The 15,306-nt window shown below is 54.8% G+C and overlaps 1 protein-coding gene across 2 annotated transcripts in view; it reads left to right on the top strand.

The window, feature by feature from the left end:
* The window catches only part of AP1B1 (adaptor related protein complex 1 subunit beta 1), a 58,170-nt gene extending 56,162 nt beyond the window's left edge, over window positions 1–2,008 (top strand). For both annotated transcript variants that reach the window (XM_067550255.1, XM_067550256.1), the window contains one exon: window positions 697–2,008. In XM_067550255.1, the coding sequence (XP_067406356.1) occupies window positions 697–771 (75 nt within the window). In that variant the 3' untranslated portion in view covers window positions 772–2,008. The remainder of the gene's footprint in view (window positions 1–696) is intronic.
* Window positions 2,009–15,306: the final 13,298 nt, after the last annotated feature.

The raw sequence follows: 15,306 nt of genomic DNA on the forward strand, positions 1-15,306 counted from the left end.
TTGTAGGAACTCATTGAGTTCAAACCAAAGCGAAGCATGTCAGTTTTAATCTTAAGTTTTAGTTAAAAATGAGACCTAACACGTCAGGTTCCTAATGTATGAACAGGCAATGACTCAGAGCCCGAACAGGCAGTGACGTAGGGGTGTATGCGTGCATGCGCGAGTGGCTGTCTCAACTCGCTTGTGCTCCCTCCCTTTTTGTGCCTATAGACCACATGCATATGGCTTGCAGGGGACCTGACTCCCCCTCCCCCGGGGACTGATGCAGGGGCAGGGAACAGATGGACAGGACCCAAATCGGGAAGCGGGTGACATTAAAATGTGGGAATCAGTTTCTTGGGCCTAAATAATTTTGTCTCTAGCCTTTGTCTAGTGACTCAGCATCACTGAAGTCAGACAGCTAGTTCTGCAAGGCCAAGGAGAGACAAGATGTTGTCTGGTCTGTGTGGGATGGAGGGGAAGTTTGGCCCATGGAAACCCAAGGCTCGATTGAGTGGCAGCACATCCATGGCACGGAAAGCTTTTGAGGAGTTGGATGGCTATTCCATGCGTCTTTAGCATGCTTCTCCTCACCCACTCAAACCTTTTTCGCTCACGGTTCTGCCCCAGTTACTCAGTTTCAACTCAACATGGGTTAGTATCTCCCATGCAGTGCTGAGCGAGGTGCCATGGGCTTGTTTTCCTCTTTCCCTGCAGCTGTCTCTGAAGTGCCGAGCGCCCGAGGTATCCCAGTACGTTTACCAAGCATATGAAGCCATTCTGAAGAACTAACGCACGGAGGCTCCCACTCACCCTTCTCTCTCCTCCCGCATCCCAACCGAGGAAATGGGGACCAGGACCTGTGTGTGTATTTCCTCTCTTCCTTGGAGGGAACGAGTGCAAGATCGAGAGACCCTGGAAACTTCGAACAGGCGTCCCCCTGCCGCTGAAAGCGTCGGAGCGGCGATGCCTAGCATTCCATCTTCCCATCTCTGGGGAGGGAGGAGACGGGGGGCCGAGGGAGGGGGGTTCTTGTTGCGATTCAATACATCAGTGTAGAATTCTTTCCTGTGAAGTAATGCAGTGTCCTCTTTGCTGCTGTTGCCCCTTTCAGGGCCCTGGTTTTGCCCGTGTGCTCTTCCTGAAATGGAGAGCCTGCGTGAGAATGTGGGGGGAGGGGTACCCATTGAGTCTCATTACTATCTTCAGATCCATCTCCCACCTACCCCCAATAAATGAATCGACACTTCAGTGCTACGTTGCTAAGCCAGCCCTGAGAAATCAGTGGTGCTGGGTCTCTTGTGTTGTCTGGTGAAGAATGCATCGCTCATAACCCCTCTTCTAACAGCATTGCTATGCTGAAGCACTGCTTTTTCCTCCTCCTTTCACGGTGACCTGGTACTTAGGGTTGATTCACTTCGGTCCTGCTTAGAAAAATGCAGAGGTGCCACTTGTGCTGTTCTGTGTTTGCTGTGCCTCTGCCCCTCCCTTATTTCCAAGAGCGGACAATAAAAAGGGACTGTTTGCTGAAGCGTGACACCAGGTCTCAGGCTGGGGGGATTGTGGGATGGGGCGGGAGGTGTAACGGCGGTTGGAAATGATGTGGGGCTGCATGTCTACACATTGAGTTGTTCTTCTGTAACTTGCCACAGCTTTGTCCGCGGAGTGGACAGCTCTGTAGGCTGCTAGCTAAGGATGAATCTTTTGCCTTGAGTATTTATTCAAGGTGGCAAATCTCCCTTTCGAGCACCCCTTTCCCCTTTGAAAGGGAGCTGGCCAAGACGCTTGATTTTCTTTGTTCTGCATATGCAAACTCCCTTCCCTTCATTAGCCAGGGCTTCTCCCGGTGGAGGCTGTCGGGGCTCGGCAGGAGTAATCTGCTGTCTTGGCACCGAATCGCCCCATTGGGTGAATCCTTTTCTTGGGCTACACCTCCCCCTTTCAGTGTGTGTGGCCCTAGTCTGGCTGGGATTGTCAGAGCCGTGGGGCTAGATGCTATTGGAAGCCCCAGCCTGTGCCCCCAGCTGCTGTGAAGAGGGCATCGCGCACACTCAGCATTAAGCTAAGGAAGGACAAACTACACAGTGTTAGTAGGAGGGCCCCGGCAGCCCCGGAAGAGATGGATCTGAAGATTAATGAGGGGTGTCCCAAAGCATATGCTGCTATTCTTTGTAATCCTCCCATCGTCATGGCATGCTGGTCCTTGGTATTGAGCTTTCCCTACGTTCACGACTGGTTCACTAACTGCCTGATGACATCCCAGCCATCTGTTGCTGTCTCTGGGCGGTTCCCTCTCTAATCTCGTGCTGTTCCCTGATTCCGTAACCACAAGAGCAGAAAGGGTCAGCCCCCTGTACAGTACAATCCCCCCAGCTGTTCTCAGCATCGGTGTGCATGGGTCAGCCACGTGGGTGGAATCTGCATTTTGGCACCTGTTAAGGCCCATGTAACTCTCCTGTGCTTATCAGCTACAGAAATCGCAGCCCAAGGGGTGAGTGGCTGTATTTCTGCTGAGCATTTCAGGCTTTTCTTATTCGTTGCTGCTCTGAGGGAAGGGGATACTGCCTTTGGAAATCAGTGACACTAATTTTCTTTCCCCCTCCAGAAATAATAAAAAAAGCAATTGACTGCCCTTAACTAGAAGTGTTTGGTGCAAGTATTCAGAGCCCTACAGTAAATATATCTAATATATATAAATATAAATATATATATATTGTATGTTTACTTGTGTTTTAAAAAAACCATTGAATAAAGGTGACATCTGCCCATCAATCTGCTCCCTGTGTAGAGGATGGGGTCAGGGAAATGGATGCCTCCGCATGCCAGCTGCACAGCTGCCCTTCTTATGCTGGTCTCTGCTGCCTCTGCTTGCTTGATTGCTAAATTGCCTTGCTCCTCGGACACGCTTCTACCACCCCGGTCTCACCTTAGCCGCTTCCCCTCAGTTTATTGCTGGTGTTCGGACACGTGGCGTAGAGGGGAGGAAATATCCCAGGCTTCTCTCCCTGCCAGCAGGGGTTTATACAGGTGAATTTCCCCACTGCAGGACCCCAAAAGGGTTGTTTGTCACTAAGTGGCAGCCAAGGATTCCTCAGTGAGGTATCTGGGCCAGCCCAAGATGTTGGCCAGCCTGAGCTCGTGCCGTGGGATCAGCACTTTTAGCTCCGAGCAGAGATCGCAGCGTGTTTCGTGTACCAGTATTGGCTGAAGATGCTGATCAAATCACTCCGCACTGACTGGCCACAGATGGGGTGTTGCCCATATGGCCATCAGCTCAGTTGGTCCTGGTATCCAGACCATCCTCTCTCTCCACTTGGTCAGCCACTGAGTTGACAGGCCAACTTCCTTTCAGTTACAGCAGCCTTGGACCCCTGCTGCACTTTCCTTTCCATCTGTGTCTTTGAACTTCCTTCTGCTTGAAAGCCTGTGGAGGAGCCTAGACAGCGATGATCTCAGGGTGCTTGAGTAGAGCAGGAGTCGATACAACACATTCTGAACACTGGGTGAGGCTCAGACATGGGAGTGGAGGGGCGAGTAAGCTGGGGAAACCATTCCTCCTGCCCTGTTCTCGGGTAGACACTGCATTTATTCCTGTTCTCAATTCCGAGTGGAAGTGGAATCCCCTGCCCAGCCTCTGCTGCATCTCCTGAGCAGTAAGTGCTTTTATACAGATCCGGGCTGCCTACTCTGTGTCTGTCCTCCACGGCTATGTGTGGAACATGCAAATGCTAAGGGTAAAATCCGAGCCCCATTGAAATCAACAGAGTTTTGCTAGTCCCCTCAATGGGGCCGGAATTTCACCCTCCGCATTTTACTACGTGACTACCGCTAGGCAAGCGGTCTCCTGTCCCAGTGTATTTTGAGAGTGGAGGGAAGATCTGCAACAGTCCTTTACCCTCTTGAAGGCTGCAGTGGTAGACACAGCATCCGCGGCCGATAAAGCCGGTGGAACAGAGAGCGCCCAGGCTGCAATGCTTGGTGAGAGAACGGTGCAGCGGGGCTGGTGGCTGCTGCCGTAGCTGAGCTTGTCATCTTCCTTGCTCCTCTGGAAGTAGCTCTTTGCCTCCCTGGATGGAAGGAGAAGCTGTAGACGATGAGTGGAGCACAATAACCACTTGGGTCAGGGGTGTGTGATCAGGGGCACTGGCAGTCTCAGATTGTGACTGAACCTGCTGAGCCGAGGAGTTTGTCACTGTCCATGGGCCCCATCTCCCTGCGGCAGTAAGGCTTTGGCTTCCCCTTTAACCTCCTGCTAAATCAAATCCCCCTTGTGTGGCTAACGTGGTGGTGGTAGCAATCATCTTGAAGTACATGGAGATGGAAATTAGGCTGCTCAAATCCCAGCATTAAACATTAAATTGCTCCTGGCCCACGGATCATGTAGCCTGCATGAGGAGCCAAAGGGTAGGGCTCTTCCTGCGCTCTTCATCCCCATTGCTCAGAGCATTGACCACAGGTGCTAAGTAAGTAGTGCTGCTTTCACTTCTGCCCCCGCCATCCCCTTGCATGCTGGCACAGACAGGTGAAGAGGTCACACAGCAAGGCCTTTCCTAGTCCCCTGCTCAGACCGTTAGACCTGCTGCTGCCTCCTATCCGGATAAAGCTACCATCAAAATACCTGCTGGCTTATTCTGTGCGCGCCACTGGCTGAGGCTTCACGGCTGCCACATGTTTTCCTTTGCCAGTGAGCAAAGATCGCTCCATTGTGCAGGGCTGGCCCAGTCTCACTACGTCCTGCAGGTCACTGCGTGTGGTGCAGAGGGCGCTCGCTGATCGGGGCAGGGACGGGCTAGTTCTGCTTTCCAGCAATGGAGTTGGACAAATCCCGTCTCCCGCGCCTGTTGCTCTCATCTCTGCCCAGTCCCACCATGGCTGCCCGGCCCATCGGACTCAGCGATGGATTCAATGACATTGAAAGGGAGCGTTCACCCTTTGGCCAGGGAGACGAGGAGAGCTGAGGTAGCCGGCGGCCACCAGGATTGCTGCTGACCTGACATCTCCTACGGCACGAGGTTAATATGCAGCAGTGTGACTCTTTACTCCGGCCCGCTCTGAACTCGCGATTGGCCCAGTTAAACTGCAGGGCTGTGCGGGTTACACCTGGTTGCTAGTGTCAGTAAACGTACAGCACAAGTGAAGCTGAGAGAAGCGGCTCTGAACTGCTCTGAGAAAGTGCCGGCACAGGAGCTGCAACGGTTTAACGAACCCAACGGAATTCAACCCGCACAGCTTGTGTGTGGCTAAGCCCCGCTGATCGCTGTGTCCGAGCCTAGGAACGCCTTGGCCTTGGATCGCTGCCTGAGTCAATCCAGGCAACAGTTCTGTAAACAGGAACCGCTCAATAGGCCAGATCAGCTGCAAGGTGCTGTGTCCAGAGGGTTTCACAATACCCCTGCCCTTGTGCCTGGCTGCCCCGGCGGAAGATGGGAGTAGGAAGCAGGGACGTAGCTCACAGTGCTCCCGGCCATGGCTGGGGCAGGCCCGGCGTGGTGGCGGGAGGAGAGCCAGGAGCTGGTTTGCATTCAGGCAGTGCAGAGTTCCAAGTCTCTGCCGTCAGCCAGCTTCTGTTCCACGCATCGATCCGATTCGAGCCTAAAGGTGAAGGAGTGAAGCTGGGGGCGGATCTGTGGAGCGCAGGGGAGAGGAGGAGAGGGCAGAAAAGAGCGGACTGGCCAGTTATGGTTTGAGGGAGCCCTTTTTGATTGGGACTCGCTGTCACGGCTGTCTGTGCAGCACTGCGTGCCTCGCACCGGGACCCACTGCTGTGGGAGAGGGAAGGTCGGTCTGGGGCTCCGGAGCGCTGGGGTCAGCCCCAGGCGCTGTGTGACCTTGGGCAAGTCACTGAATCTCTGGCCCTCAGTCCCCATCTGTGAAATGGGGATGACACTCCCTGTCCTGTCTGCTTAGCCTCTAGTATAAACCCTTCAGAGCACGCAGCGTCTGTGCTGCACCTCATCTCCGCTGGTGCCTGCGGATGGGCCTTTAATGCAGATCAGTGAGCACGGGGAGGGGTGGAATTTCACTAGGCTGATTCCTAAATCGCTTTTGCTGAGCCTTTAATCCTGCAGGCAACTTCCTCTGTGCAGGGAGCCCTGCCCTTCCTCCTAGGGCCTGCGGGTCCCAGCAGTTCCCGATGACACATTCTTTCTAGTCATAGCCGAGGGGCACCAGCACGCTCTGAAAGCAGCAGCCACTGCAGCACATCAGCAATTGTCTTCAACTCCTCGTTCTCCAGCCATCTGTGTGTGTGTGTGTGTGTGTGTGTGTTTGTTTTCTATCTTCCTACCACTTCTGTTGCAGCACAGTAGCAGTCTCCTCCCAATCAATCCCGTCACAGGCTTGTTGCATTAAAGCAAGGCGCTACCTGCGCCTCCTCCGTTGCAGTGTGCGAAGACTCCTGGCTGTTGACTCCTTCTGCTGAGTGGCTGCGGGAACTTCTAAGTGGCGTTCATCTTGGCGACGCTGGCTTCTTAGCTCCTGGTGAAGAGCCATGGAACGCTCCATCAGGCGGCTGTTATTCATACGTTGGAACCGAAGCAGGGCTTGCATTACCCTCTCATTTTATACATGGGGAAACTGAGGCACAAAGAAGATCAGCTGATGAGTTGGTGGCAGAGGTAGGAATAGAACCCCGATCTCTTGGGATTTGGGGGTTTAAAAAATGCTCCTCTGTCCTGCCCAATTTATTTATTTTTTTAACCTCTGAATAGAAATAGATCAAAACAGATTGGAAATCAGCGATGTTGAAAATGATAAAAGGTGCCCTTTAAAATACTGTGGCGGGGTGGGGGAAGGTCGGTGTCTGTTGCATAGGAAGCATGTTGTGCGAATTCCCCTTCGGCTGGAGGAATGCTAAGGGCCTCGCTGCTGTGGGTGTCACAGGACTCAGCATCCCCAGTTCAGCTGGTGGCTTCACAATGTGCCAGAAAGGTGTGAGGCTGCCCCGGCCAGGCTCTCATTCCAGGGCGTGACTCACCGGCGGCGTGGTGTGACGCTCACTGGCTGTGAGATGGAGTTCTCCTCCGATCTTCTTGTGTTAAAGTCCAGCTGACTGCGCTCCTTCCTGCTTATGCTAAGCTCCGATTAAATTCCAGTAGCTGGGGTCGCCGCTCCGGGTCTGGACGGCAGCGCTGCTTTCCTTTCACACCCGGGCCAGTTCACCTGATTTGTAACGTCTCTTAGGAATGGGGGGAGTGGTGTACTGGGTCATACCCGTGGCCCGGCTAGTCCAATATCCTGTCTCAGGCACTGGCCGGCCCCAGACGCTACAGAGAAAGGTGCAGGTGAGAGAAAATCTGCCAGTCAGTGCTGTCTTTCTAATCCTTAACAGTGAGAGACCAGTTTAAGCCAATAAACAAGAAGTTTAATATTCTAAAACCTCTTTACTTTTCTGTCCTTCAGGATGCTGTATCCAGTAGACATGTCCAGTCCCGCTTCTCATCTGCTAAACTCTTTGCCTCAGTAACATCTTTGTGGAACTCAATCCCTCATCTACTTAGGCCCTGCGTGAGAGGTTCCTCCCCCCCTTTGATCCAGTTTTGTGTGTGTCCTGTGGGTACTGGTTCTTCTTCGAGTGCTGGCTCATGTCCATTCCACTAGAGGTGAGTGCACACTACCATGCACGGCTCCCGGAACATTTTTCCCCTTCGCAGACCCCGCAGGGCCGGCTCTGGTGCCCCCTGGAGCCTCGCACACGTGCTGCGGAATATGAGGCGCTGCCGGCCCTACACCCCCTCAGCCCCTTCTTTCCACCCATGACGGGTGCTGAAACTAGCCTTGCTCTCTGCAAGTGCCATTCCCCTTCTTTGAACTCTGTGTTATTCGAAGTAGTTTACTTCGCTTTAAGTAGGTAAGTGCACTTACGTGGTGTAAAGAAGTCTGGGTTGGATGAATGGACTATAAAACGGATAGAGAACTGGCTAGAGCGTAGGGCTCAACAAGTAGTGATCAATGGCTCCATGTCTAGCTGGCAACCGGTCACAAGCGGAGTGCCCCAGGGGTCGGTGCTGGGGCCGGTTTTGTTCAACATCTTCATTAATGGTCTAGCGGATGGGGTAGATTGCACCCTCAGCAAGTTTGCAGATGACACTAAGCTGGGGAGTGGTAGATACCCTGGAAGGCAGGGATAGGATACAGAAGGACCTAAACAAACTGGAGGATTGGGCCAAAAGAAATCTAATGAGGTTCAACAAAGAAAAGTGCAGAGTGCTCCACTTAGGAAGGAAGAATCCCATGCACAGCTATAGACTGGGGACCGACGGGGTAGGCAGCAGTTCTGCAGAAAAGGACCTGGGGGTAACAGTGGATAAAAAGCTGGATATGAGTCAGCAGTGTGCCCTGGTTGCCAAGAAGGCTAATAGCATATTGGGCTGCATTAGGAGGAGCATTGCCAGCAGGTCACGGGAAGTGATTATTCCCCTCTATTCTGCACTGGTGAGGCCACATTTAGAATATTGTGTCCAGTTTTGGGCCCCCCACTACAAAAAGGATGTGGAGAAGTTGGAGAGAGTCCAGTGGAGGGCAACAAAAATGATTAGGGGGCTGGAGCACAAGACTTATGAGGAGAGGCTGAGGGAACTGGGCTTGTTTAGTCGGCAGAAGAGAAGAATGAGGGGGGATTTGATAGTGGCCTTTAACCACCTGAAAGGGGATTCCAGGGAGGATGGAGCTAGGCTGTTCTCTGTGGTGGCAGATGACAGAACAAGGAACAACGGTCTCAAGTTGCAGTTGGGGAGGTCTAGGTTGGACATTAGGAAAAAGTTTTTCACTAGGCGGGTGGTGAAGCACTGGAATGGGTTACCTAGGGAGGTGGTGGAATCTCCATCCTTGGAGGTTTTTAAGCTGCGGCTTGACAAAGCCCTGGCTGGGATGATTCAGCGGAGGTTAGTCCTGCTCTGAGCAGGGGGTTGGACTGGATACCTCCTGAGGTCCCTTCCAACTCTAAGATTCAATGATTCTAAGTGTAGTTAAATAAGTAAGTCCCTGCAGGGACTTAGAGCGGCCGGGCCATGCCCCGATCTCAGGGATTTAAGCCGTGTGCCTCCTGCGGGAAGGCCTTCCTGCTCAGCGACCCCCACGATCGGTGCATTAAGTGCCTGGGGGAAGAGCACAGAAAAGACAAATGCAAGATCTGCAGGGCTTTTAAACCGCGGACTCGGAAGACCGAGAGATCTGGTTAAAAGCCCTGCTCGTGGAGGCAGTGCTCTCCCCGGCGTCCCAGCCGTCCTGCTACATCTCAGCACCGAGCGTCACCGCAGTGCAGAGTGCACTGCCAACACCGGCCTCGACTCAGCACCGAGCAACATCCCCGGTGCCGAAGAAGAAGAGCCAGAGCGTGGAGCGTGGACACTCCCTGCACCGTCAGTACGGGCAGGGTCGAGTGCGGAGATGCATCGAACTCGGCCCGTCGAGTCTTCTCCGGTGCCTGCATCTCCGAGCAGGGAGCCTCCCCCGACTCCTGGGAGTGGGAGAGAGCCTCTGCCAACACCGTCGGCACTGGAGGCTTTTCAGGCGGCAAGATCCTTGTTGGCTTTGCCTACGCCACCTCCGCCCCCCCCCCTCCGCCGAGGGAGCAGGAGCTGGTGTCCCAGGGCAAACCCGCGTTGGGTCCCCCCGAAGGGCGGTGGAGATCCCCAGTACGGGGAGGAAGATCTCCCGCCAGATGGCCACCGGGGGTAGAGCGAGGACGCTCCCCCAGCGGTCGCTCCAGGTTGGCGGCGTCGAGCCAGCCTGCTTCGACACAGGATGAGGAGTCTCCCTCTCGGCACCGACTTTGGTCCCTGGCACCGGAAGCAGTGCAGGCCAAGAGACGGCACCGGTCGAGGTCTGCCGGGCGGCGCCCGGACAGCTCCCCTTTCAGATCTCTGGCACCGAGGAGTTTGCCCGCACCGAGGCGGTGCAGAACCTGGTCACCATCAGAGGACCCGGCACCAAGGCGGCACAGAACCCAGTTGCCATCAGAGGACCCAGCTCCACGCAGTCCCCGACGTGGAACCCAGTTTGGAGCGGCGCTGGTCTCGGTCACCTAAGGGCAAGCGGCACCGCAAGTCATCGGTACCGAGACAACGCTCCGGTACCTCGAGCTCTTCGGAGCGCACCTCCGCTCGCAGCGACGGAGGCGGTCCTTGTCGTCCTCTGCGTTGGAGGCATCGAGAGGACAGTCCCCAGCACGGAACGGCACCTGGGACCGAGGACGTGCATGGCACCGCCGGTCCAGTGGCTCGGGGTCCCACCGGGGGGACGGGACAGTTGTTGGGACAGCCAACGCCCCCACAAAGCATCACAGCCTGTGGCGCAGTCAGCCCCAGGTTGGCCCCAGGGACAATGGCCGCAACAATGGTCTTATTGGGCCCCATGGGGCATCCAGATGGGGCCGGGACCCCAATCCACCCTGTCAGCGGGGGTGCAGTCTGTGCCTCCGGCACAGGAGAGGACCCGTAGACACCACTCCTCGGACGAGGAGTCGGACCCCATGGAGGGACCCTCTATGGGTTCATCCCTTCGGCAGGCAGGGGAGCATCCGCAGGACGCTCCTCGGCAGTCCTCTTCCTCCTCCCCAGACGAGGCAGTCTCCCGGGACCACGTGGCGCCACTGGAGGATTTCAGGGCGCACCAGGAGCTGCTCAAGAGGGTGGTCTCTAACGTGGGGCTGGAGGTGAAGGAGTTAGAGGAGGCCATTGATACCCTCTTCCATGTGCTGGTGGCGGCCAGTCTACCAGTGGCCCTACCAGTCTACAACAGGGTCCTCAAAATTGTGCAGGCCTCTGGCAAACCCCTTCCTCGGTCGCCCCACGTCAAAGGTGGCCGAGAAGAAGTATTCTGTCCCGGTCGAAGGGTTCCAGTATTTGTTCACTCACCCGGCCCCGGGAACCTGGTGGTAGATGCAGCCAACCAGCGGGACAGGCAAGGTCAGCCTGGGTCCACGCCCAGGGACAAAGACAACAAAAAGCTGGATTTGTGTGGGAGACAGAGATTTATTCCACAGAAGCCTGCAGTGCAGGATTGCCAACCACCAGGCCCAACTTGTGGGACTCCCTCAGGCGGTTCGCTGAGGCCCTGCCCCCAGACCAGGCTGCAGACTTTACCACCATCCTGGGGAAAGGAATCCCGGTGGCTAGGGCAGCGCTCCAGACATCCTGTGATGCTGCTGACTCAGCGGGCAGGGCCATAGCCTCCGCCATTGCCATGAGGCGCTGCTCATGGCTGCAATCCTTGGGCCGTCCCAGGAGGTGCAGCAATCCATCCAGGACCTCCCCTTCAATGGGTCGGCCCTATTCTCCAATCAGACCGATGTGAAGCTGCACGGTCTGAAGGACTCCAGGGCCACGCTTCGCTCCCTGCCTCCCTGGGATCTTAACCTGGTCCTCTCGAGACTCGCAGGGCCCCCCTTTGAACCCATGGCTTCAGGCCTCCTGCTCATGCTTTCATGGAAGGTAGCCTTCCTGGTGGCCATTACCTCAGCCAGGAGGGTCTCCGAGATTAGGGCCTTGACCTTGGAGCCCCCTTAGACAGTATCCTAGAAGGATAAGGTGCAGTTAAGACCGCATCCAGCCTTCCTGCCCAAGGTGGTTTCCCAATTTCATTGTAACCAAGATATTTTTCTCCCCGTGTTTTTCCCCAAACCGCACGGCTCGCAGGGGCAGAGGAGATGGCATTCGCTGGACGTGAGACGAGCCCTGGCCTTCTACATCAAGTGTACCAAGCTGTTCCGGACGTCGACGCAGCTCTTCGTCACAGTGGCAGACCGGATGAAAGGCTCACCTGTCTCCACCCAGCGCATCTTCTCGTGGATTACATCGTGCATCAAGTTCTGCTACGAGCAGGCGAGGGTGCTGCTTCCGGGAGCCATCACAGCGCACTCAACCAGAGCTCAAGCCTCGTCTACAGCCTTCCTGGAGAGAGTGCCCCTGCAGGACATCTGCAAAGCAGCGACCTGGTCATCGGTGCTACCTTCATGTCCCACTACGCCAACGTGCAGCAGGCAAGAGAGGATGCGGGGTTCGGCAGGGCCGTGCTGCAGGCAGCTCGACACTGACTCCTACCCACCTCCAGGGTACTGCTTGTTAGTCACCTATAGTGGAATGGACATGAGCAAGCACTCGAAGGAGAAAACAAGGTTACTTACCAGTAACGGATGTTCTTCGAGATGTGTTGCTCATGTCCATTCCACACCCACCCCCGTCCCCGCTGCCGGAGTTGGCAGAAAGAAGGGACTGAGGGCCCACGGGGCCGGCGGCACCTGATATACTGCAGCATGTGCGCGGGGCTCCAGGGGGAGCCGGAGCCGGCCCTACGGGATCTGCTAAGGTGAAAAAGGTTCCGGGAGCCGTGCCCGGTGGCGTGCACACACCTATAGTGGAATGGACATGAGCACCACATCTCGAAGAACATCCGGTACTGGTGCGTAACCCTGTTTTTCCCTGTGTGCTGGGCTGTCCTCCGAGCTGTGCACTCAGGTGCCGTCTTTAATGGCCGAGTGGCTCATGCAGCAAAGTGCGAGCTGTGACTTCGGGGCTCTGCGCCGCCTTTGACTCCGTGCATGATCGCAGGCAGGTCATGGCCTCTGTCTCTGCAAGGTCCCAGCGGGCAGGCGGTAGTGAGAAGGTGTTTGGAGGGTGCTTTGAGATTCTCCGGTGGAAGTTGCCATGGAAGCGATGTTGTTACCCGTCTGTGCTGTGCTCGGTGCAAGCAGGAGCTGGATAGTTAGCGTTCACAAGGATAGGGCCTGTCTTGCATAGTCACAACTCTGGTTAAGAGTCCTTCACAGCCTCGTGCAAACATTCGACCCATCTCCACGTGCTGCGTCTCCCTGACACAGGGTCACTGCTCAGAACGCCCGTGCACCATGCTGAGTGGGCTGCGCGACGTCTTCCTGCTGTGGCTAAGAAACGGTCCCACCCAGTGGGACGTGTGCTCTGGATTGAGTGCGTGTAAAGGGCAAGGATGTGGACTGCTGCAGACTTCCTCTCAGCAGTGACCTGCACACAAGCCAAGTGAGCATTGCCATGCGGGGGGGCCGGGGTCCTGTCTCTGCTACCTTTGTAGCACAGGTTTGCTGTTGGTGGCACCGGCTGATGATAGCACTGACGCAGCGGCTATGAGCTCTCTCACAGAACGGCAGCGATGCTATTTTGCCCCCAGGCACCTCTGGGCTGAGCTGCGATGTCTAGACTAGTCGGTGTCCAATGAGCTAGGAAAGGCACCGTGGCCTTGTGCTAAGGGGTGGTGGGTGAGCAAGGCAGCAGCTCTGGGTGCTAGCAGCTCCGGGGGGGCACTGTTCTGCTGGGCCCTTTTGCTCCACTTTGCCCCCTGGGTGCTTTTTTTTTTTTTGCTCTGTTCAGTGTTAAAAGCGTTTTTTGTTTTTGTTGCCTGCCCAGCAAAACCGGCTAGAGCCCCCCGTGCTGTTAAGAGCTGTGAGGGGTCACACAGCCGCTCTCCGAACATGGCTCAGAGTAGGCAGCAAAGAGGGATCGCTGGAGTTGCGCTGTCTCTCTCGCTGCGGCAGGGGTTGAACCTGGGACTTTCCGATCATAAAGACACCGCTCAGGCTGCCAGCGGCTCATCAACCTAGGCCCTGCGAGGGGGCAGAGCGCCACAGTGCGCGTGGGTTACACGGGCAGGCCAAGTCTCCTTGCAGGACTTAACGGGACTCCACCCCCACTCGTGCAGGGCTGAAACAGCCCCGCCTCTGCAACGTGTTCTGAGCGGCACCAATGCTCTTCCTCTTTCTACAGCTTTGAGGAGGGACGAGCCGCAGCGTGGGGCATCTGACTCAGGAAAGCCTGGGGGGCGTCTTCCTCAGGGGTGGATTTTGTTGCATGTGCTGGGGCTGGCTATTTATAAGCATTTGGATTGTGCGCTTTACATCTGTTCTCCATCCCCAGTTCTTGGCTTTATACAGAAAAATTGAGTGACATTCTCTCTCTAGCAAGGAATTCTCTGGCTGCCCTGGCTTGCACCTTTGACCCTGCATTTCCTTTAGGCTATTCATGGTGGCATCCTCATAATAGACTGCACCCCAACTTCTACTGTCTAATTGTTTCTCCCCCTCCCGTTTATTTTCTGGAGTTTGATTCCAAAAATACACTCCACTGACCAACTCCTGTTTATAGCACACGTCCTCCTCCGCTTTCTGCTGTCACATGCTATAGATTTCCCCCATCTGTTCCCGTGCTCTGCAAATCCGCCAACCGCTCTTGAACATGTCAGCATTTCCTTATGGAGAAATCCTTCAGAATTTAACAGGGACAAAAGTCAGCAGACATCTATAAATGGAAATGACTGACTGTAAAAACCCCCAAAATTTATAGCATTTGGGCATGAGCCCATTGAAGTCAATAAAAAGACTTCCCGTTGGCTTTGGATCGCCTTCCCAGTGAGAGCCTTCACTGCCTGGTTTTGAACCATCCTATAGAATTCGGAAGGACAGTAACGTTTTCTGTTAGGTGTAGCGCGGCCTAGTGGATAGAGCCCTGGAGTGGCCTTGAGCCCTGAGTCCTAGTCCCAGCTTGACCTGGCCTGCTGAGTGACCTGGGGCAAGGCCCTTTACTGCTCTGTGCCTCAGTTTCTCCATCTGTAAAATGGGGATAATGACATTGATCTCCTCTGTAAAGTGCTCTCAGATCTACAGGTGACAAGTGCAAGATAAGAGGTGGGTGTTCTTATGCTCTAAGAGTTCTGCTCCATCTGTTCTAGCCAAGGGGCCCTCCATGTACTCTGAAGCCAACCTGACCTAAATGTTGGGACTCTGGTGTGACAGACAAGCAATTTTGCAGCAGCTTCCGATAACTTTTTGAATAGGTTCTTGTTAAATTCAATAGAAAAATGCATGATACAGTTCGGACAGCAGCTTTTCTCATGGAATTTGATGTTAAATACAATTAATCTGCCCTGAATCCATTGTGCATTTACAATGCGGAGCCACACTGCGGAGCTAATCTTGTTACTGATCATAGCTGCATCGATACCAACTCCTCATGGAGATGGGCAAAGCTGATGCAGAAAGCAGGGGTGTCTCTCCTGCTTGAAAGCTGGTTCGGCTGTACTGCGTTCTAGATGTTGCCAGGGAAAGGCAGGAGGTGTTGGCCAGTCGCTGAAGGACACTAGAGCGCTTAAAATCGAGGAAGGTGTGGGAGACAGGTTGGAAGTGGGGGCTAAGCACGTTAGCCGACCATTAACATGATCAGCAATAAGATACATTTTAAAAGTTGATGCTGGAACTTGCTTCACTCAGTGTGAGTCAATGACACAAACGGAGCCGTTCCTGTCTCTTTCAGCACTGTTATTTCAGGCTCCCTGCAGCCCCGTCACTGCCTCGAACCGCTCTGT

This window comes from Emydura macquarii, unplaced genomic scaffold (assembly GCF_026122565.2).
Source record: "Emydura macquarii macquarii isolate MOO-44397 ecotype Brisbane River unplaced genomic scaffold, CSIRO-AGI_Emac_v2 contig_1254, whole genome shotgun sequence".
NCBI classification, from domain to species: domain Eukaryota; kingdom Metazoa; phylum Chordata; order Testudines; family Chelidae; genus Emydura; species Emydura macquarii.